The sequence below is a fragment of the Gobio gobio genome (assembly GCF_949357685.1).
Source record: "Gobio gobio genome assembly, chromosome: 1".
Lineage (NCBI taxonomy): Eukaryota > Metazoa > Chordata > Actinopteri > Cypriniformes > Gobionidae > Gobio > Gobio gobio.
This window is the reverse complement of record NC_137097.1, coordinates 71,958,526-71,982,979: the sequence shown is the minus strand read 5'-3', so window position 1 is coordinate 71,982,979 and position 24,454 is coordinate 71,958,526. Positions and strand designations below refer to the sequence as shown.

At 37.8% G+C, this 24,454-nt stretch overlaps 1 protein-coding gene across 5 annotated transcripts in view; it reads right to left on the bottom strand.

Annotated features, from left to right (window-relative positions):
• Positions 1-24,454, bottom strand: part of foxk2b (forkhead box K2b) — a 96,178-nt gene that overhangs the window by 43,130 nt on the left and 28,594 nt on the right. For 3 of the 5 annotated variants that reach the window (XM_079813679.1, XM_079813681.1, XM_079813680.1), the window contains exons 5-6: positions 23,806-23,975; positions 21,986-22,036 (exon numbers count right to left, since the gene is read on the bottom strand). In XM_079813679.1, coding sequence (XP_079669805.1) covers positions 21,986-22,036; positions 23,806-23,975 — 221 coding nt within the window. Of the gene's footprint in view, positions 1-3,668; positions 4,085-21,985; positions 22,037-23,805; positions 23,976-24,454 lie in introns of those variants that run through there. The other 2 variants (XM_079813683.1, XM_079813682.1) reach the window with 2 other exon arrangements.

Genomic DNA, 24,454 nt, shown 5'->3' with positions numbered 1-24,454 from the left:
CCAAAATGCTGCTACACACACCTATGATGCCCCAAAATGCTGCTGCACACACCTATCATTTTGGTTGGGTACTGCACTCTGTACTTTTAAGGGCACCGACCGAATTACGTCCGTACTACCGATTACCAATTCACATTAAATCAATTGGTACCAAATTTTGGTACCTGAGAACGCATCTGGTGATATAGACTAGTGTCTGTGAATATTAAACCGCAAAAAGACTATATAAGTACGAATCCTGCGTGTCTCTGTGCGAATGAATGCCGTAGAAGCGCAGTTTACCACACACACACACACACTTCACTCACTATCGCGCTCACTATCACTATGACGGTCACGTGTTTCCATCTCTGCCGTCTCATATGAGGACATGAACGCACAAACGTCATCTCCAGAGCCACTGAGAGTCACTTTATGAGCATTTTAACATGTCATTTGAGAAAAACTACTGTCATATCAGAAACACAGAAACTCAAAGGAACGGCAACCCGTCAAAATAAAAGTCTGGTTTATCTTGACAAATACATCACTGTTGTACAGTAGAATTTAGATACGTCTCAATTAAACATACTAACACTAATGTAATAATAATAAAAACTTGATTTTTTAAGTAATACATTTAAATGTTCTGTTTTAATGTTTTAATTGTAACCGTATAAAGCTCAGTTGTGCAGCACTTTATTTGACAAAAAAAGTTTAATTATATTAAAAGATAAATTAAATTAATGCCTTATGTCTTCATTTGATTACCAGAAAATACACAGCACAATTTGAGGGAAATATTTTCATAGAAATGAAATTAAAAAAAAAAAATTGTATGGTTGTTTTTATTAATTCAATTTAAGTACCTAGTAGCCTACTATCTAGTAAATATTACAATATACAAACACCACAGACAATGGCAGACAGAGAGCAGGGCAGCTCTGGCATAATGTCAATAACACTTCTATAAAGGACTTGCAGGGCCCCAAAATGCTGCTGACACACACCTAAGATGCCCCAAAATGCTGCTACACACTAGCCTGGGAAAACCCAGACAACTTCCGGCAAATTTAGATTTGCTCTGCAAGTAGTCTGGCAAAGAGTCCATTCAAACCCATTTCTAAACCCTAGAAATCGCGTCACCAATTAGAAACGTTGGGGCGGGCTTTACACGATGACGACAGCGCAGCGACAGTGAAGCAGATTTGCCGCTGCTGTGGAGCATCACTCGTTCGAATCAGCTATCGTGGATTCGGCAAAAGTCTGATATACCAGCTTGGCCCTTTGGTGGCTAAACGAATGGGTCTTAGCGAGAGTCCTCTGGTAGTGTTAATGTTTTACAAAATATAGTTTTAAGACCTTTTCAGGCGTGAATGTAGTAGTTTAAAGCTCAAATCTGTGGTTTATTTATAAAGAGAGCGCTTTTTTTAAAAATTTGATCTGCCGTTTTCGGAGTTGAGTTCCAGTGGTTCAGCGGCGCTCAATCGATTATTGAGCCCGCCGAGAGACGCCTTTCCTCGGCCAGTCCTTCTGCCGTCTGCCGCTGGCTCTGATGTCTCTGTAGTGGTTAAACCGTCTCGTCTTGTGTAGATCTAACGGCTGATCTTTGCTCTCATTAATCTATAATTTGTTCCTAGACAGATCGTTTTGTCTGAGGGCAAAGTGAAGTTTCATAACTTTATATTTTTAAGATATTAAACTTTACCGTTGTAGTCTCCTGGCGCTGACTTTGACTGAATTGCTTTATTTATTGTATAGCTTCTTATACCTTTTACTTATACTTTTATAATTGCTATTGATGACCGCACATAAACTGACATTTAACAAAAAGAGACTGGGTTGTGTTTTGTGTCATATTTAATTTATTACAGTGATAATCATAGCCTATATTATGTGTGTGTGTTTTTTTTAATGTACACGAAAAGAGGCTGGGTTTTTTATATTTCGTTTTGTTATAAACATGCATTGAAGATAATATGCATTGCCTGCACTACATATACAAATATATACTGAGTGATACTGTCAAGAGCATAGAGGGCGGACTAGTGTCCTCCCGTCCTTGGGAGTTCGTTCTCCGGAGTCAAACTTGGTAAGTCACGGACGCAAGTCAGAAGTTCGCGTACGAAATATGTCATAAAACACCACTGCCTCATTTCATAAAAAAATTTAAATTAAACATAATAATAATAATAGCCACACGAATGTGGTTCAGGCAACGCGTAGCTAGGCCTACATTGATTATCTTATATATTTATAATAAAACGAAGTATAAAACACCCTGCCTCTTTTTGTTTACATTTTAAAAATAATATATTAAACATTAATATGTGGTTTAGGTAAGGTGACCAGATTTCTGAAATGGAAACCGGGGACATTTCCTATTTGAGAACACAAGTACAGACAAGAACGCATATTGAGAAACGGCCAGTCAGATGTTTCTCCGTCGCTCTGCATACGTCATCTCCCTCATCGCTCTGATTGGTTTTAGGTTTATCCAATTGCGCCGAGAGGCATTTGAGCGACGCCCGTTGGTGACGCCCCTTTGGAAATGATTTGTCTATGAAGCTTTGCCAGACCATAACTCAGTTACTACTGAGAATGGTCTGGTTTTAACCAGGCTAGCTACACACACCTATGATGCCCCAAAATGCTGCTGCGCACTCCTATGATGCCCCAAAATGCTGCTGCACACACCTATGATGCCCCAAAATGCAGCTGCACACGCCTATGATGCCCCAAAATGCTGCTACACACGCCTATGATGCCCCAAAATGCTGCTGCACACACCTATGATGCCCCAAAATGCTGCTACACACGCCTATGATACCCCAAAATGCTGCTACACACACCTAAGATGCCCCAAAATGCTGCTACACACACCTATGATGCCCCAAAATGCTGCTACACACGCCTATGATACCCCAAAATGCTGCTACACACACCTAAGATGCCCCAAAATGCTGCTACACACGCCTATGATGCCCCAAAATGCTGCTACACACGCCTATGATGCCCCAAAATGCTGCTACACATGCCTAAGATGCCCCAAAATGCTGCTACATGCATCGAAAATGATTGATGCTGCCCAAAACCATTGCATGCTCCAATAACACCTCAAGCTACTGCAAGCACCAATGATGCTCTCCGAGATGCCGCTGCCCATGCCTATGGTGCCCCAGACTCTGCTGCATGACTCCCAAAATGCTGCATGCACCCATTGTTCCTCAAAAATTCTGCTACACACACACACACACACACACACACACACACACACACATATATGATAGCCCAAAAAAATGTTACACACACACACACATCCAAATGCTGCAAGCACGTATAAATGACACCCCAAACTTAACGCATGCTTCCCACGTCTGCAATGCCCTCCTTAAAAAAACGCTCCATGATAGGCTGGGATGTTTTGGTGCGCACGTGATGCTCTAAAAAGCCTGCACACAATGGGCAGAAATGCTGCATGAACACATGAATGCTGTCTAGTTAGGCAGCTCACTAGGGAATGAGACGCAGCCCAGAAGCTCTGAAAGCGAAACGAAGATTTAGTGCAACCATAGGCACTCTAGCACGTGCTCCCGGCGTTCCACCATAACAACAACAACAATAACAGCGACGATGATGATGATGGTGGTGAGATGAGGATGATGAAGATGAAGGTTATAATAACTCACACTCTGGGCAGCTGCAGGGGTGGCGCCCCCCGCCGCAGAAACACCCCATCCACGAACACCCCGTTTTTCCCCAGACATCGCAGATAAAAGTCCCCTCCGCCCGGTCCCGAGCTCGCGTCCTCGGCGGTGAAGATCTCCAGATGCCGGCGGGAGATGAAGCTCGAGTGGCCCATGCTCACGTCCACCGAGCCCTGCGACGAGTTCCGACCGACCGTCACCGAGCGCTTCTTCATCACATACTCAAACTCACGGCCCTCCAAACGGGCCACCGCTGCCATCTTTAGCTTTCCTCGCGCGGAACGGGGCACGATATGAATATGAAGGGAAAATATGAAACGTTAAACGTGCCCGACCGGAGACACCAGCATCAGCGGCGGCGACTCGACCCACCGCCGCGATACACCAGAGAGAAAGGGAAGGGGGCATTAGCCAATCAAAGCGCGCCAGTGGACGGGGTTCTGTGATTGACAGGAGGGACAGCCAATGAGAGGCGCTCTAAGGAATGCGGTAATTCAATCACAACCAATGGAAGAAAAAACATGGACGGTTTGACGGATTGAAGGTCGGTTGCGCTGTGCCTCAACACGCATGTACGCGGAGAGTTTTAAACACTGGACTGGAGATTTCAGTCACGGACGGGAAAAGGTTTTATAATAATACGGCAATTATAGAATAAACGACTTTACATTATATATATATATATATATATATATATATATATATATTTTTTTTTTTCTTTCTTACTGTCACTGTTTTTTTCCCAGTGTGTGTGTGTGTCTAATAACGCAATTATGTCAATAAAAGTACCTTTAAATAATATATATATATATATATATCCCGATTTTGAACATTTTATACGTTTGAAGCATTGTTCAAATGTTATGTATATATAATTAGTAATAAAAATACAACAGATTATATGTAATAGTAACTACTATTTTTTTACTGTCACTGTTTTTGTTCCAGTGTGTGCCTAATAATCCAATTATGTCAATAAAAGTACCTTTAAATAAAAATATATATATTTTACACCCCGATTTTGAAAATTTTAAACGTTTGAAACATTGTTCAAATGTTGCTAAAGTATATATAAAAATGTAGAATTCATAAATTTGGTTGAATATAATGCTTTTAGCTCATCACCAATTGTGAAACGTGAAAAGGTTTTATAATAATACGGCAATTATAGAATAAACGATTTTACATATTAATATATATATGTGTGTGTGTGTGTGTGTGTGTGTGTGTGTGTGTGTATTAATTAATAATACAAATACAACAGATTCTATGTAATAGAGTAACTATTTTTATTCATATTTTTTTTACTGCCACTGTTTTTTTTCCCCTGTGTGTGCCTAATAATGCAATTCTGTCAATAAAAGTACCTTTAAATAAAAATTATAAAAAATTTTACACCCCGACTTTGAACATTTTAAACGTTTGAAACATTTTTACAATGTTGCTAAAATATATATAAATGTAGAATTCATAAAATTGGTTGAATATAACGCTTTTAGCTCATCTACCAATTGTATAATCCTTCGATTATTTTCAATCAAAAAGCTCATCGTTTATTTTTACGTATCTCTGAGGGAAGGGGGGGTTAAAAACTGTATTTTTAAACCCAGTAACCCCGGAGCAAAGTCTCGCTGAAATCCACTCCGCGTTTTGCGGTTCTCCACGTCTGCAGTCGCTGATTCCCCCATAATCCTCCGCGGCGTCAGCGTGTGTTTTGAGTATGGAGGTCACGAAAACAAACGCGTTTTTCGGCGCGTTTTAAGCGCGAAAAAAACCTTTTTTTCCCCTCAAACTACACACATGACGGCCTTTAAGCGTTCAGCAGACGTCACTTCGACAGAGAAGTGGACGCGCGCGGGAGATGCGCGAGCATGCGCGCAGAACATGTGCTTCGCGCGGGGTGACGTCATCTCTTCCTGGTGTTTGTAAACAGTGCCGCTGGGTGTGACCCGCCCGGGCGCGTGCACGAGCACACCCCATTATTATTATTGCACCCCAGCTCTAAAAAGAGGAAGCGCGTGCTGTGTGTGGGACAATAGCGAGGCTCTCATTGAGATTCATTGATTGATTGATTTCATAGTAGGCCGTTTATAGTAGAGATATGATATAGTGCTCATATTGTTACCCTGTTATTTGAGCTCATGCCACGATTCATTCTCAGACAGGGTATATGGAGGAACATTTATCAAGAAATAAACTGAACAGGACATGATATGTTTAATGTAAATGTCCAGGGGAGAAACACAATGAGTTGTTCCAATAGATCTCCATTACATTTAAATTACTTTAACACACACAAAAGCTTCAATAGTGTGAATTCATGGTGTTTGGGACACACTTTGCCATTGAGATGACTTGGAAAAAGTGTCCAAAAGAGTATCTCTACTCTCAACCACTAAAAATATACAACTTTCCCTCCTCGTCACAAAAAAATGGAGCTTTTCCTCAGTATTTGTGTCTTGTTTTTTCCAATGCAAATGCCTAAAGAGTCTTAAATCAACCTTCTTTTCCTGGAGAAACAACATGACATAAGAAAAAAAAAGAACAAAAATCTGAAACGAATTCAATGCAAAAACTCTGTTCTGGTTTTATGCATAAACTTGAGTCGAAAAACAAGACTTTATATCATTTTACATTTCGCAAGTTGGCTTTTAGGATGTTTGTACGGGAAAACAAAACTAAAATACACGGATAAAAATGAGTTTGTGGTGAAGTTAATACTACAGTAAATAAAACACATGTAATTTCGACATGAAAAAGGTTAGTTCAGGCAAGAATTACATTTTTTTTAGAAATTAAAGCATAAATATCAACATTATAAAATTAAGTACAAATACTGGACTTTTCTGAGACTGGCGTTCCCATCATGCACTGGGGCTTGAATGATTAGGTTGATTTTTGGCTGTTTTCCACACTGTTTTATCATTGCTTGTGTTGTTAGGTTTAGTTAACCTGCCATTTTGTGACATTTGGGGTCCATTTTCTACTCAAAATGACATTCACACTCAAAAACGATCCATCAAATGTGTCTGTCATTGTGTATCAAGTATTGATATGGTCTCTACACAATATCTATTGTGTTATTTCCAAGTAAAACGTACACTTTAAAAGTGTGGTTTAATTAAATGTTATATTTTAAAGAGTAGAAATGACTCAACCTTTTACTGGCCAAGTCAAATTGACTTATTGTCTCTGTTAATTTGACTTAACTTTCCCTCCTTAGGGAACTTAGTTTCCCCCCTTCTATGTAAAAGCGCTTTGAGTAGTGCCTAGAAAAGCGCTATATAAATGTAAATAATTATTATTATCATTAACTTAGTTAAGTAGAGTTTACTTATGTGACATTTACTTACAAAATATGCATGCAAACACTTGCAAAAGTTAAGTAAATCTTGCTTATTGTTTTCTTCAGTGTACTGAGGATTCAAGATGTTCATCTTATGCAGCACGTGCAACATTTAATGCCACGTTATGAATGTAAGACGGCTCTGATTTAATGCTGTCTTCACGTGCTATTGGACATTTCCTACTTCCCACTTCTAAAGTCATGATTACAAACTCATTACATTCAAATTTTGACTTGAGAGGGCGTTCGTGTCCCATCTTTTAACTACGAAACTAGTGTTTACGATAATTCCGATAGCACGTGAAGGCAGCATAAGACCCTTTTAAGGCCGTAATTTGCAGAATGCTGATTTAAGATGGTATTTCCATACCGTAACTGTATCTCACAGTACACACACACACACACACACACACACACTAGTGTTGTAGTACTGAAGACCGGTCTTAAAGGGATAGTTCACCCAAAAACGACATTTTTATGTTTATCTGTTATCTGTGTCTTTGTTTCTTCAGTAGAACACAAATGAAGATTTTTAACTCAACCGTTGCAGTGTGATAGTCGTATAACGCATGTCAATGGGGATATTTTAGAGTATGAGAGCAGTGAGAGTAAAAACACATAGACAAACGAATCCTTATCAAACCATGCGGCTCGTGGCGACACATTGATGTCTTAAGACACGAAACCATCGGTTTCTGCGAGAAACTGAACAGTATTTATGTTATTTTCTTACCTCTTATCAGATGAATGTCATCTAGTATTCCCAGTGCCATAACTTCCGGCGAATAAAGTCAAAATACAGGCGCGATCAAAGATATATATGCGTAGATGCCTCATTCGACCGATCTGCGCAGGCACTAATGAGGTATCTATGTATATATATATCTATGATCGCTCCGGTATTTTGACCTTATTCGCCGGAAGTGATGGCGCGGCTGATGCAGAGCCATAGAAAAAAAGGAAATAAAGTTTTAAATATGGAGATTTTTCTTACACAAACGCATCGATTCGCTTCAGAAGGCCTTTGTTAACACACCAGAGCCGCGTGGAGCAGTTATATGATGGACAGATGCATTTTTTATTGACTTCAAAAACAGAGGAACTATTACTGCCATTATAATGCTTGGATTAGCCTGAACATTTTTAATATAACTCAGATTTTATTCGTCTGAAAGAAGAATGTCATATACACCTCGAATGACTTGAGGTTGAGTAAATCATGGGCTAATTTTAATTTTTGGGTGAACTATCCCTTTAAGACCATTTTTTGACGGTCTTGTCTTGGTCTCAGATTAAGAGGATTTTGTTTCAAGACCGGTCAAGACCACAACTTCTAGGATATCATTAAACTGCCAGTGCAGTAAAATAACATTTTTTGAGGAAAATATTCCAGGATTTTTCTCCATATAATGGACTTCAATGGCAACCAACGTGTTGAAGGTCCAAATTAATGCAGTTTCAAAGGAAGGGCTTCAGAGGCTCTGATCCCAGACGAGGAATAGGGTCTAATCTAAACCATCGGCCATTTTCAAGAAAAAATAAACATATACACTCACCTAAAGGATTATTAGGAACACCTGTTCAATTTCTCATTAATGCAATTATCTAATCAACCAATCACATGGCAGCTGCTTCAATGCATTTAGGGGTGTGGTCCTGGTCAAGACAATCTCCTGAACTCCACACTGAATGTCAGAATGGGAAAGAAAGGTGATTTAAGCTATTTTAAACGTGGCATGGTTGTTGGTGCCAGACGGGCCGGTCTGAGTATTTCACAATCTGCTCAGTTACTGGGATTTGCACGCACAACCATTTCTACGGTTTACAAAGAATGGTGTGAAAAGGGAAAAACATCCAGTATGCGGCAGTCCTGTGGGCGAAAATGCCTTGTTGATGCTAGAGGTCAGAGGAGAATGGGCCGACTGATTCAAGCTGATAGAAGAGCAACTTTGACTGAAATAACCACTCGTTACAACCGAGGTATGCAGCAAAGCATTTGTGAAGCCACAACACGCACAACCTTGAGGCGGATGGGCTACAACAGCAGAAGACCCCACCGGGTACCACTCATCTCCACTACAAATAGGAAAAAGAGGCGACAATTTGCACGAGCTCACCAAAATTGGACAGTTGAAGACTGGAAAAATGTTGCCTGGTCTGATGAGTCTCGATTTCTGTTGAGACATTCAGATGGTAGAGTCAGAATTTGGCGTAAACAGAATGAGAACATGGATCCATCATGCCTTGTTACCACTGTGCAGGCTGGTGGTGGTGGTGTAATGGTGTGGGGGATGTTTTCTTGGCACACTTTAGGCCCCTTAGTGTCAATTGGGCATCGTTTAAATGCCACGGCCTACCTGAGCATTGTTTCTGACCATGTCCATCCCTTTATGACCACCATGTACCCATCCTCTTATGGCTACTTCCAGCAGGATAATGCACTGTCACAAAGCTCCAATCATTTCAATTTGGTTTCTTGAACATGATAATGAGTTCACTGAACTAAAATGGCCCCCACAGTCACCAGATCTCAACCCAATAGAGCATCTTTGGGATGTGGTGGAACGGGAGCTTCGTGCCCTGGATGTGCATCCCACAAATCTCCATCAACTGCAAGATGCTCTCCTATCAATATGGGCCAACATTTCTAAAGAATGCTTTCAGCAGCTTGTTGAATCAATGCCACGTAGAATTAAGGCAGTTCTGAAGGTGAAAAGGGGTCAAACACAGTATTAGTGTGGTGTTCCTAATAATCCTTTAGGTGAGTGTAAATGTGTGTTTTTTACTAGAAAATGGCTGATGGTTTGTCTAGATCAGACCCTATTCCTCGTCTGGGATCAGAGCCTCTGAAGCCCGTCCTTTGAAACTGCATTGATTTGGAGCTTCAACCGTTGGTCGCCATTGAAGTCCATTATGTGGAGGAAAATCCTGGAATGTTTTCCTCTAAAAACTCGACTGAAGAAAGAAAGACATGAACATCTTGGATGAGATGGGGGTGAGTAAATGATCAGGAAATGTTCATGAAGTGCCTATTTATTTACGCTCATGACTAGTTAGTTGCACGTCAGCCACTAGAGGGAGACGTTATGCTGTGGTCATGTGTTTTAGGAGGGTGGCGACAGTCTTCCCAAAGAAACCCTTCAAGCAAATGTGTATCTGACTGCTGTTCAATCCTCATGAACCGCTTTCAAATGACCACTGGGGTCAATGAGGCCTGTTAATAAATGCTAAATCTATTCATTCAGCAGACGCTTTTATCCAAATCAGTGAGGAATATTCTGAGAGTCCCTTTGTTACACAAGTGTCAGGTGATTATTGTGAGTGGTATATGTGTCACCTAACACAATACACATCCAAACAATAGCACACAAGTCAACACTTTGTTTTCCTATCTGCATAAAAATGGAGACGGCAGGTCAAAGTAAGACTTCATTCACTGTCAATGAAACAACAGAAACACATTTCTATTCCCACTGGAACTAAATAACACTTGAGAGGTGCTAATATAACGAAACACGACACAATGACTGTTTTGCCTGTTTGATTTCTTTGCATATGATAATCAAATGTTAAAGTGTTGTGCGTTAATTGATCCCGAAATGATTACAGTCACGAAATGATTGTGGGATAGATTAATGCTTTATTTAGCTTGAACACTACATGGGCAAAAATTAATTCCATCTGTATTAAAAAAAACAACAACAGTATTAACCATAAAACATTTATAACAGGCAAAAGTCACTGTTCCACATTTTTTTATAAATATAATCATAACAAATGAGTAGCAAAAATGTGACACTCTAGTGGTCGACTTTCGCTGCGTCCTAAATCGAAAACACTATATAGTACGGCTAAAGAGTATACATAGTTTCCGAAAAATAGTACACTTACTTTACTATCCCATGAGGCCACAGGAGAGGATTTGTGAATGACAGTGAAGCGAGATCATGTGATAATGACAACATGGCGAATGTAGTACGTCCAGATTACATCCATACTTTTTTAACCGTCCCACAACACAAGTTAAAACTCAAATGTAGAACCTACTCTCGGACATTACGTGCTTTCGGACGCATGTTTCAATGTACAATAACTGTCCACATTCAGAGCAACTGGTCATCTTGTCTCCAACATACACAGTACCGGTCAAACGTTTGGAAATATTACCATTTTTTTATGTTTCGAAAGAAGTTTCTTCTGCTCACCAAGGCTGCATTTGTTTGATCAGAAATACAGTAAAATCCGCAATATTGTGAAATGTTATTACAATTTAAAATAAGTGTTTTATATTTGAATATATGTTAAGATATCATTTATTCCTGTGAGTTTTCAGTCTTCAGTGTCACATGATCCTTCAGAAATCATAATATGATGCAAATTCAGCTTTGATCACAGTAACAAATGCCATTTTATTCAAAATATACTGTATTTTTGTAATTGTATATTGTATTGTCATAATACTGCACAATGTAAAAAATGTTCTGTATTTGTATATTGAAGAAAAATGTGATATGCGATATCCTTGTTAAATACTGCGATATTCGATTTGCGATACGATATTGCTTCAAGTGTGTAAAAATCTATTTAAATTATATTTAAAAATATACCGAGAATGATACAAATGTATGCGTTTCACATTCTTTCTGCGAAAAGAAAGCATCGCTACAACTTCTGAAAGTGACCAGCAGTGTTTTAGCAAAAATGTATGTCACAAATCTGACAATATCATTTTAACATCAACGTAAACAAACAAAAAATGTAATGCCAATATTCAAATACCAAAAACTCTTTGCTTGACTTGGTAATATATAGTTATATCAACCCAAAACTTAACATCCAAGAACATCCAGGTGAACAAAACTAGGGGTGGACGGATATTTTTTGTATCTTTATTAAAAATAAGAACTAAAAACGGTAGTCTTCACATGAATTGAATATACACTGACACATAATAAAGCTACAAAGATTTATTCAGCCAAGAACACTGAGTGATTGTCTCTTGTTCTTTTGTTGTTTGACAGACAGCGGCAGGTTTACTGTACAGTAAGCTATTTATACAAAAATATGAATTATATAAATTTTTTATTGAAATGCTTATCATACTGAATGACTGGAATACAATTTGTCTTTCCTGGTGCACATGGCAAATACTATTTTTTTTAATACAAATTTTGAATTCTTTTCCATACACTTAAGTTTAATATCACTAAGTTCAATGTCTACCATAAAATCAGACCATATACAATGCTATGGTCTAGAAGGATGTGGATTGTGGACTGTTTTAGGGTGCCTTTCTAGTGGTTATAGTATCAAGACATCTGTAATTTTATGATATAGAGCTCAAATAGTGGAAAAGAGTTAAAAAATGATATGAAAAATACAGCATATTAAAATGATTTCTGAAGGACCATATGACACTGACTGAAGTGTGGAATAATGATGTTGAAAAGTCAGCTTTTACAGGAATAGATTACATTTTACAATACGTTCTCATAGAAAACAACTGGGCCTATTGGAAAATTGTATTAATATTTCTTAATATTTGTGGTTTTACTGTATTTCTGATCAAATCAATTCAGCCTTCTTTCAAAAATATTGTTTAATTATTTTTAAAAACGTTTAATTATTTCAAACTTTTGATTAACAGTGTTTAAAATAATGCACGTGAACTAACTAGCAAATTATATATTTATTTTAATATATGACACTTTTCTACACTGCACATGAATATGAAAGTTGCCAGTTTTACCATGTATGTGTAGGCTAAGCCTATGAATCATTCGAAAATGAATGTGAAATTACTGAAGAAGTTTATTTTGCTGTTCATCCAGCTGTTTATTTGACCTCAGATTGCATTCAATTGCTGCGCTGCTCGGCTGCTGTGGACAGTAAATCCCGCCTCCTTCAATTTGATTGGACATCGCAAACATTTTGACATTGGCGAGCGCTTTTGCACCACTGACATTAAGGAGTTGTTTTTCGCAAATTATTGCATTTAATAACTTTTTAAGGTCAAGCAAGTCACATAAGTAAAAGTCGTGTGCTCAGTCTATTCTCTGCGATATGCGTTGACCTAAAACATACACTTTTCACAATGTTGAAGTAGCCTATTAAAACCATTCAGATATTGCGTGCCCTTGCGATATGTACATTTGCGATATTTCGATATATTGTGCAGCCCTAACAGCCTTGCTGAGCAAAATCTTTCAAAAACATTAAAAATAGTAATGTTTCCAAACTTTTGAGCGGTACTGTATATGTATACTCGGTATACTCCTCTACATGGACAGAATCCCAGTGACAATACCTGCAAAACAGACAAAACGTTATTTAGATGTACCAAAGTCCCTTTAAAGGATTTTGCTGATAATTTCCTCACCCCCATGTCATCCAAGATGTCCATGTCTTTCTTTCTGCAGTCGAAAAGAAATGAAGGTTTTTGATGAAAACATTCCAGGATTTTTCTCCATATAATGGACTTCAATGGGCTCCAAACGGTTCAAGGTCCAAATGACAGTTTCAGTGCAGCTTCAAAGGGCTTTAGATGATGAATAAGGGTCTTATCTAGACAAACCATCAGTTTCTGCGAGAAACCCAGCAGTATTTATGCTATTATTTTACCTCTTATCAGAAGAACGTGATCATCTCTGAGCTCCGCCATAACTTCCGCTAAGTGAGGTCAAAATACGAGCATGGTCATAGATATATCGATAGTAGATGCTTTCGACTGATCTGGGCAGGCGCTAATGAGGCATCTACGTATATATGACCAGGCTCATATTTTGACCTCACTTAGCGGAAGTTATGGCGGAGCTCAGAGACGATCACGTTCGTCTGTTAAAGCTACACTGTGTAACTTTTTTAGTTTATTCTTAGCTAAAAACACTTAGTTCTTTCAAAAATATATGTGCTCATTAATGTATATTTACTTCTTTCAAGTAGTAAAGTATTCTCATAAGTTTATAATATGCCATTGAAAATACATACAGGTGAGGGATTCAAATGCGGGTCGACATGTTGCCCCTCCATCTTGAAAGTACATTAGCCAAAGAGGGACATACCCGTTAATTTCAAGCTTCGCCTTTGGCGTTTTAACACTCGATGCAACCGTGTCGAATGTGGACGAGGTCGAACTGGAAGCCATGTTAATCTTGGACTAAATCGGCCACCGTAGGAGTAAAAACGAAATCGGAATTGAGAGGAACAGAAACTAAAATTCACTGGATGGTCATTTACATTTTAACTGCTAGATGGGGGAAAATATCACACAGTGTAGCTTTAAGTGGTAAAATAATAGCATAAATACTGCTGGGTTTCTCGCAGAAACTGATGGTTTGTCTAGATAAGACCCTTATTCATCATCTAAAGCCCTTTGAAGCTGCACTGAAACTGTCATTTGGACCTTGAACCGTTTGGAGCCCATTGAAGTCCATTATATGGAGAAAAACCCTGGACTGTTTTCATCCAAAACCTTAATTTCTGTTCGACTGCAGAAAGAAAGACATGGACATCTTGGATGACATGGGGGTGAGGAAATTATCAGCAAATGTTTATTTAAAAGTGAACAAATCCTTTAAGGCAAGTAATTTCAGTCGGCGGACATTTTTGAGCTAATTCTCCAAAGATGTTCACCAAGCTCACAATGAAAATCTGAAAACGGTCTCATAAATGTTCAAATCATGACAAAAAAAAATGATGAATGATTCACTACATTCACTCCCTTTCTAACTAAAAGGCTTTTACCTCTCAGATGGTATAAATTTAACCGTGACACAAAAATACAACTGTATGGAGCATTAATACAATATAGATATAGATAACTAGGCCTAGTAATAGTGCAATAGAAAAATCTCTCTTACCACCGGCGTCTTCGTGTTCAAAATATCGTAGCTGCGAGGTTCCAAGGGTTCTCCGATTGGTCCTCACAGATCCTGTTTTCCACCAATGGCAGAACCCTTTTGCCACACACCCCCCCCATCTTTCACTCCACCAATAACAGAAACCGTTCAACGGTGCCTTTTTCAACACATAGGGCTCTATCATACACCCGGCGCAATGAGAGTTTTATTCAAGTGTTATTTGCTAGTTTCCGCCCGGCGCAGTTTTCATTTTAACGTCCAGCTCCACGTTGTTTAAAAAGGAAATGCACTCGCGAGCCCATGGCTGTCAAACGCACTTCATTCAAGCCCTTTCCGCTCTGTTTGCATTCCTTCTCTCTCCCACTAAAGACAATAAAGCGCCACATTAAAAAAACCGAACAACCCACAACAGACTGAACATGGTAAATGTATATAAACCATAAAACTGCCATTAAGATGTCATGAGGTCTTTAAAACAACAACACATTGAACAAGCGGGAATTATTGCATTACATTTATGATTAAGTATTAGTTTGCTCATTAATTATGTGGATTCGAAATACAATCTTTATGTGAGGAAATATGATGTCTTGTTTCGTTGGCCTCATCCCATTATTATCACTGCCATTAGCATTTCTTCTTCTTCATGGCTCGTCTTTCTCTCTCTCACACACACACACACACACATCATTTGCTCGTTGTGGTATTTTCTATATCTACCGATGTCCACCAGGATGCACATCTCATGGGTTATTAAAATAAAGAGCGCAGAAATCAATATTCAGCACTCCAGAAAGCCTGGCTGACATTTCCATTGGAAAGCTCTTACAGAAAGCATTCAGTGTAATAACTGTTCATATTTTCTTTCTGCTACTGAGAAATTGTGGCCAACGACAGCATCCCATTTACGCAGAAAGGGATTTTAGCAGCTTTTACCAGAATCTACAAAAACATGCTTCAACCCCGAAACTGTAAACAAACAAACTGGTGGCAATTTTTCAGTGAGAGTGTGAAACGATTAACTCGTTTTCTCGATGAATCGATTACAAATCCATCTTTTGAATTAATAATTGATCTACACTGCAAAAAATGCTTTTCTTACTTAGTATTTTTGTCTTGTTTTCAGTCCAAATATAAAACAAAATTTAAATTAAGAAGCATTTACTAGACAAGCAGAAGTTTTTGTCTTGTTTTGGCGGAAAATAACTCAAAATTAAGGGAGTTTTTCCTTAAAATAAGCTAAATAATCTGCCAATGGGGTTCGCAAAATAATCTTGTTTTCTGTTTGATTATTTTGCGTACCCCATTGGCAGATTATTTTGCTTATTTTAAGGAAAAACTCCCTTCATTTTGAGTTATTTGACCCCAAAACAAGAGCTTGTCTAGTAAATGCTTCTTAATGTAAGAATTTGTAGATATTTGGACTGAAAACAAGACAAAAATACTAAGTAAGAAAAGCATTTTTTGCAGTGTAAAACGATAGGAATCAAATTAACCGTGACTCGGTCGTGATTATATGCTTTAAAACATATAAGTGTTATATGTGTCCCTCACTCACCTGAACTCTTTACTGGGAGAGTGCATGATATTCTAGGGAAGTCTTGAATCGTCAGAATTGTATTATTGCATGCATACAGTTCATAATTTATGATATGATAATATAAATCATGCATAAGCATTGTTTAACTGTTGTTTCCAGGGCTTGACATTAACTTTTTTGCCCAGCAGCCACTGTGGCTCGTGGTTTTCCAACGTTACAGCATTTTCACTGGCCACAATTTAGTTGTTGTCCATATGTAAATGACCACTGTACACACCCAAATCAAGTCCAGGGGAAATGTACACCATGGCAGGTCATCAAATAGGCCTATTTAGCTCTGATAAGTAGGGTTGGGAATCGTGAGAAATTTTCCGGTTCCATTAAAATTATTAAACAAAGAGTGGTAAAGGAAAAAGGCACAATACGCAACTCAAACAATCCTTTTTGTGTTTATTACTTGCTCTCAAATTAATTTACAGGTTGGCAATGTCAAAAAAAGTCCTGTATTGAACATACTACAGTTTTTTTACAGACGCTAGGACACATTTCTCAATACTTGGGTCACTTTTGCGAAACTCTTCACACAGTGAGCACAGCAGAAGTCTATGTGGGCTAAACTGAGGATCAATTATCATTGCTTTGGCACTAAATGCATTCAATGACTACATCTCTCACATTTCATCAACTCTTCTCACTCAGACACAACAACTGCCAAAACAATCTGCACATGCTTACATACTAGTGTTAGACCGATATATCGGCCGATATTTGCGATTTTTGCGTGTATCGGCCGATACAAGGCTGCTGCGTTCGCAGATATTTTTCCCCTGCATTATTTACAGACAGGCGTCCACAGGGCAGCTCTCACCCTCTTCAAACTGTCTTGCTCTCCCTCGCGCATATTAATCAAAATCAATTGAGAATTGACACGATGGTAAAAGGTCGAAAGACTGAAGTTTCACGTGCAGCATTGGGAGATTTTTTCCTGAATTACCGCTGGTGTTGCTCCACAAGAGATTAAGTTAAGTGCACCTACACTCTAAAAAATGCTGTTGGGTTGAAAATGGACTAACCCAGCAATTGGGTTGTTTTAACCCAGCAATTGTGTTGTTTTAAGCAAACATTTAACCCAACCGCTGGGTCAAAACAACCCAATTGCTGGGTTAGTCCATATTCAACCCAACTTGGGTTATTTTTAACCCAGCATTTTTTAGAGTGTAACCATTAAATGACTAGGTTGTAAATAGTTTTAAAATGAAGTATAGCACAGTCAGTGTGCACTTTATTATGCTGCTTGCTTGTTGATACTGTGTGCAATAGTGTAATTATTTTATTTATGCTTAAATATTTATTTTCAGAATTTATTTTCACCACTGAACTTCTTGTTCTACATCACCTGTTTTTACTATTTGTTAAATATTGTTTTTTTTTTAGTTCAATAAATGTTCCTTTTTTAAATTGTAAATTTTAAATTGTTATCATCCTGATCATTGTGTCATTTTTATGATGTAAATTGAGGGAGCAAAAGCAGTATTGGCTCCAAATATCAGCTCAAGAAAATCGGCAGCCCGTATCGGTCATCGGCTAAGGCTGAAGAAAAAAAAAAAAAATCGGTATCGGCACTAAAAAATCCATATCGGTCGATCCCTATTACATACTGTTTTCAAAATTTTTTCAAAACAATAACATAATACAAAACTGAATAAGACAGAAATTTGCTACATTCCTACAGTCATATTTGAATGAAATATATTTTAAATCTTAAAATTAAAATGCTATAAAAGCCACAGCGGATTCTCATTGTAGACGGTGGATGGTGTGTATACAAATTCTTGTATTTTGGAATTACGACATAAAAAATTTACGAATTGATTCACTCCAGTAACATATATTACAGTGAATTATAAACAGAGATGTGTCCTTTGTATAATGCTACATGTTGTTAGTGTTTTTTAGCTCATTGTTTTGTGGGTGACAAAGTGTGTTTGTGGGCTGTCCACCTTTGCTAGTGTTCTGGAAGAATGAGTTGATTTGAGACCTGAATAACAACGTGTTTTGGTTGTTGTAGTGCATTTTGAATGTGAAATGAACTGCTTTGCCAAGCTGAAAGTTGGTTAGGAGAACTGTGTGAAGAGTTTTGCAAAAGTGACCCAAGTATTGAGAAATGTGTCCCAGCGTCTGTAAAAAACTGTAATTAAGCCATTCTTGCAACAAAAAAAAATGGAATTTATGGACATTAAAATTGAATATGTTCAAATGAACACCTCTGAAATTGTCTTATTACATTTTCTTATTACGTTTTTCTCTCTGTGTCTCTGAATAAAACCAATTTATAAAATATATTCATTAGTTATATTTATTAATTAGTTGTATATTAATTTAATAGTAATTCAGTTATTCAGCAATAATAAATGTAAAATATAGCTGCAAGCAGCCATTAACGGGGCCAAGCGCAACAGAATCAAACAAGGAAGATAGCAGCAGACCAACTGAAAAAATGAGTAAAGACATTTGAAGCAAAAACGTTGAAACACCAAATTAAAACACTGAGTTGTATAGTGCCAATGTCATGTTTTGTTCTATTATAGCGCCACCAAGAGGCACAATCCTACAATTTTTTTTATGTGTCATCGGAGTGAGCCCATACATGTGTTTGTCAATTTTGGTGAAAATATCTCATTTCGTTTTGGAGTTATAGACATTTAAATGAAAAAACATGTAAAAAATGACTGACACCTGACTTTGATTGGATTTTACTACCCCTTACTATCAATATTTTGACATTTGGGCATTAACATATCGCTATCGACCTATGTTGTTGATTTTCTGGCACTGGTTTAGTCTCAGTCGGACTAGCGGTTTCGAAGATATCAGCTAACGTTTTTTAAGCGCTAAATTACCGCGCTGCGCAAACCATATGCCGAAACCTGGCAAATCTGGTATCGTTGGACTCGGCAAGGATTCAGGAGACAAAAAAAGTTAGTCCCATGAAAATAAGTCAAGCTCACCCAAAGTTATAATATATTCAGGGCATCGCGCTGATGACCCATACCGAGTTTCGTAACAATCCGTTCATTCCTTCATAAAATACAGCATTTTAGCACATAATTCAAAATGGCCGACAGTCAAAATGGCCGATATGGTAAAATTTGATATCAGACGACTCGGCACGCTGTCCTGAATCTAACGAGACTTTTTTTTAATGATTTTTTGACAAACAGTTCAGAAGTTATAAGCAAAACTAGCCATTTTTTGTATCTCCGGACCAGTAGGTGGCGCTGCGCCGAAACGCTGCATGTTGCCAAGTTTGGTTTGAATACAATAAAGCGTTGCGGAGATATAGCCTTAAGGGTGTTTTTGCAAGCGTTACGTAAAATTTGTTTGTGTGTTAATGGAAAACGATTTGACGAATCAACTTGAATTCCATGTCATCTATGGGCTTCTCTGTCTCTGTCTCTGTCTCTGTCTCTGTCTCTGTCTCTGTCTCTGTCTCTGTCTCTGTCTCTGTCTCTGTCTCTGTCTCTGTCTCTGTCTCTGTCTCTGTCTCTGTCTCTCTCTCCCGAAATCTAAAAAGGTGTGCATCATGCCTGACACCTAGATGAACACTTTACAGTCAGTTTTATCACTGTAAGTCATTCTCTTCAAATGCTATTGAAGTTAGAAACGTGTATACTAATGTTGTATGTAACTTTAGAGACAAAATTCGCTGTGGTTCTGCTGTGTTTGTTTGAAACTATTTTCGTCGCTGAAATAAAACAAAACCAGTGAACCACTGTATGATGAATGAATCTCCTGCGTACATCACACACACACATCTCTGCTTTGAGTACAGATTTCAGTGAGTGAGAGCCGATCTGAACAAAACCTAATCTGAAGGCCTCTGATTATTAGACATCGCATTCACAAACTCAATAGAAACACGTGTGATAGGTGATAATGGCAACGCGATTATAACAGACGGCTTTTGAGAAGACTATAATAAAGTTGGCTAGTGGGAGAGACTGTGTTACACGCCACAGCCGAAATACACCCGCAAATGGCTGAAGTGTGTATGTACACCCCACTATCTTTGCATAAACAATTCCTACGGGTTTTGAAGACTGGGCTCAGACTACAGGAGTTTTAAAATCTTAACCGATTGTGAAATGTTCACAGATTTTCTTCTTTCAAATCTCAAATCTGTACACACACTTACAAGATAAAAAAAATCAATTTAAAATCCTAAAAATCAAAAATGTTTGATATTGTCGGGCCGGTCCCGATGTGTCCGCGAGCAGATCGGGAGGTTTACAATTTGACCTGTAAATAGAGTTGGGTTTCATTTGGGTTTTTTACGATACCGGTGCCTGAACCGATACTTTAAAAAAAAAAAAGAGCCACAAAACAACGGTGGATGACATTAAAGAATGGCTTTTTATTGAAAAAACTTATTAAAAATTCTTTTAATGGAATATTTTATTAAAAGTTTAAAGTATACTTAAATATGTAAATATAAAATAGATACAAAACACAATTTACTTAACAAATTCTCAGTAAAACCTAAGCCACCTAACACAACTACAACAGGCCGAATTTAACACTAAATAACAGTTACAGTAATAACAGCAACTTTGTATTCTTCTGTATTATTATTATTATTATTCTGTATGCTACAAACCAGCTTCAAGGTTCAGCTTTATTTTGCAGAAATATGACCATATTCTCTGGCTAAATATTTTAGAACGCATCACATCGCCTTATTGTTTCCATGGCGACACGTCATGCTTCTCACATGAGCCGCAATAGTGCTGTATGACGGTTTTATTTCTTTTTTATTCAACATATTCACAAACTTGTTAAATATGTCATGAACTATCTGATATGGTTACAAGTCCGATATAGTGAATGTGTGTTAGTTGATCTATAATGCGCGATGGGCGCCGCCATGTTAGTTTGCGCCTCAGAGAATCGGATCACATAATATAATAATTAAATCACGTAAATTCATCCACGTCTCACGAAATACATGAAAGTAAGTGACCGGTGAACTGGGAGAAGAATAGAGTAAACTATATAGTTAATGTAAATCTAATATGAATAAACACATAGTCAAATTCTGATTGTGTCATTGCCGCTATAAACATCAGTGTGTGTTTTTTGCTAGTACTTATGTGCATTTAAATGTCTGAAACCTAAAATAAACATGATGTGGTTGAAAACACTGAATAGTTGTGATGTGTGACGAGCGCTGAGCGTGTCTGTCTCGGACTCAGCGCCAGCCAAAGCACAAAAGCACGTTTGAATTTAAGTGGCACCGAAATCTGCGTTCTGATACGTTCCGGTTACATACCGGTTATATAGGTACTGGTGCCATATTGCAACCGTGTTTCGGTACCCAACCCTCCACATTACTAGATAATCTGGGCTGAACATCAGAACCGGCCGATGCCCTGTATTTTTTTCTCCAAATGTCGGGAGAAACTCCTGAAGTCTGAGCCCGGCTTAAAGAGGGCAGATTATTGCCAATCTCAATAAAACACGTGTTTGTCAAGTAATAATTTCAATAACACACTACCTGTCTGCGGATTCGTCTGCTGACAGCATGTCTTCAGATTCTGCCATTTCCCTGTGAACAAAAAAGGCATAATAAATCATATACCCTAGATTTCAATACTAATGAACACAAGAGCAGGAAAACTAATAATGTCTCGTATGCGTGACTGTTTGCCGATTCCGATTTTCTTTCTAAGAACTATAATTGACAAGGAGAACTATGATTTAAGGACGTTTGTGTCACCTCGTGTTCGTCAAGGAAAAAAAGGTCGTCCACAAACATTTTTCGTCATAGTTTCGCTAACGAAATGAACACTACAGTTTATTAAGAGCAGAGAGTGATTTTCTCTTGTCTTTTGTTCTTTGATGAACATGACAGACAGCAGCAGGAATATTAGACTGCTGTCACTTTAAGAGTTTGTGCACGGATCCAATATACTGTTACACACAATATGCTGTATTTTTTAGGTTCTAAAACTGACTGTTTGTACTTGCCATAATTTTTGTATGTATTTTACCGTTTAAGCGCATTAGCCTCTCATTTTGGTGCTTGCTACTCACAAGCTGTTTGGTCGGTGCATCTCTATTGTAAACTCATTCAAAGTTGAACATCAGTTTGATGCGCCTGACATCACATCAACCATATGATCTGCCAGGTTAATTGGTTAATTAACAGGCTATTATTGGTTAATAATAGGACTTAAAATGTGCACAAACTGCTAGTATACACACACACTGCGACCTATACTATATGAACAGAATTTGTTGTAATGGAGAAGTCGATAATTAATAGGGCTGGGTAAAAAATATTGATTTCTCGATTTTAATCGATTCTCACTTTTGTAAAAAATATTGATTTCTCGATTTGAATCGATTCTCACTTTTACAAAACAATATCGATTCTTAAATCCCAAGAATCGATTAGTCATCCTGTTTTCAGTTAATGAATGAAATAAACATTGTAGCGCGCCTCCCATCCAATATATCGCAATAATCTTTGAGCTTTATTACTATTGATCTGAAACAAAGTCTCAGATTTCAAATTACGTCTATTTTTTTTTTTACGAAATTCAAAAACATAAATACGGCTTTGTCGCTGTGGCGTGAGATCGCTCTAGCTCAGCTCAAGAGAAGAGGCTCATGAACGGATCTTCTCTTCCGCCTTAATACCAGTAACAGCACAAAATAAACATGAATGAGCTTCTGAGAGTGTGTTAAAAGATACAGGACAACTTACCGAAACCCGTATCATGACACATAGAATCGCTCAATCAGTATGTAACTAAAACGGCTTGTGAACAATGTCATGTAACGTCACATTTACCTCACAAAAACCATATCCAGTGTCCATAAACTCATTAGTCAGCTAGAAAAATTAACTCTAGAGAGGAGCATTTTGCTTATTATATGCACCACTTTACATAGGATAATCATTGTGAATGTTCTTCAATATTTAATGCGTGTGTGTATGAATAAATCTGGCAAGTTTTTACAACAGCCACCATTAAAATGGTTATATTTCAAAAAACTAATTGGAGTGGAATTATAATTATGTAATTGTAAAGTTAATATTATAACTATTATTATTTATTTTTTAAAAGTGTCATTTAAGTGTTTGTATACAAATCTGTTAATTTGTACCTTCAATATCAGTAGGCTAATGTAGTATCAACTGACTCCCATAGTTTACAACATTAGTTCAGAAATTTGTTTTCCTTGAGAAAATTTTCCATGTATTATACCTGATACATATCCAAAATAATCGATATTGAATTGAATCGAAAATCGAAAGCTTTTTGTCAATACCCAGCCCTAATAATTAAGCAGACCACCGGCACATACCTCTCCAACAGAAGACACGCCAACCTCGCGTCGCTCTTCATACCCTTTCCGGAGTAGTTGCTCCCAGAAAGTAAGATGTTAGTGGCCAGCATGAAATCTCCCGCTTGTATCCCGCACTTTACAGTAGGCTGCGAGCTCCACCTCCACACAGTATGGCCATTCGGACAGGTCTGGGAGTAAGTTGGAAAACATCCTTCCGTAATTAATATTCTCAAATGCAAGTAGGGCTGCAACAAACGATTATTTTAATAATCGATTAATCTAACGGTTATTAGAACGATTAATCGAATAATCATCGGTTATTGTCGTTGACATCGACGACTAATCAGTACATTTTTAACAATTATTCAGCTTTTTCCATTAGTTAAAACGTTGAGTTATACATAATCTAACTATAATATATAAAAAAGAAAATCACTTCAGCTTTTGAAATGGTTGTTTTAATGAACTTTAAGCCAAGTTCTCAGAACTCAAATCACACATAAATGCTCTCTAAGCATTGTTCAAATATTCTGTTCGCTTTCAATTGAAAAAATAAATAATAATAAACAAAAATGAGCTGCATTACAGACAAAAATCTCTTGGCAGCAGTATTAAGAGCTTAATTTGTAAAACAATAATAGGCCCCACTGCTTTTCTTAGAACTGAA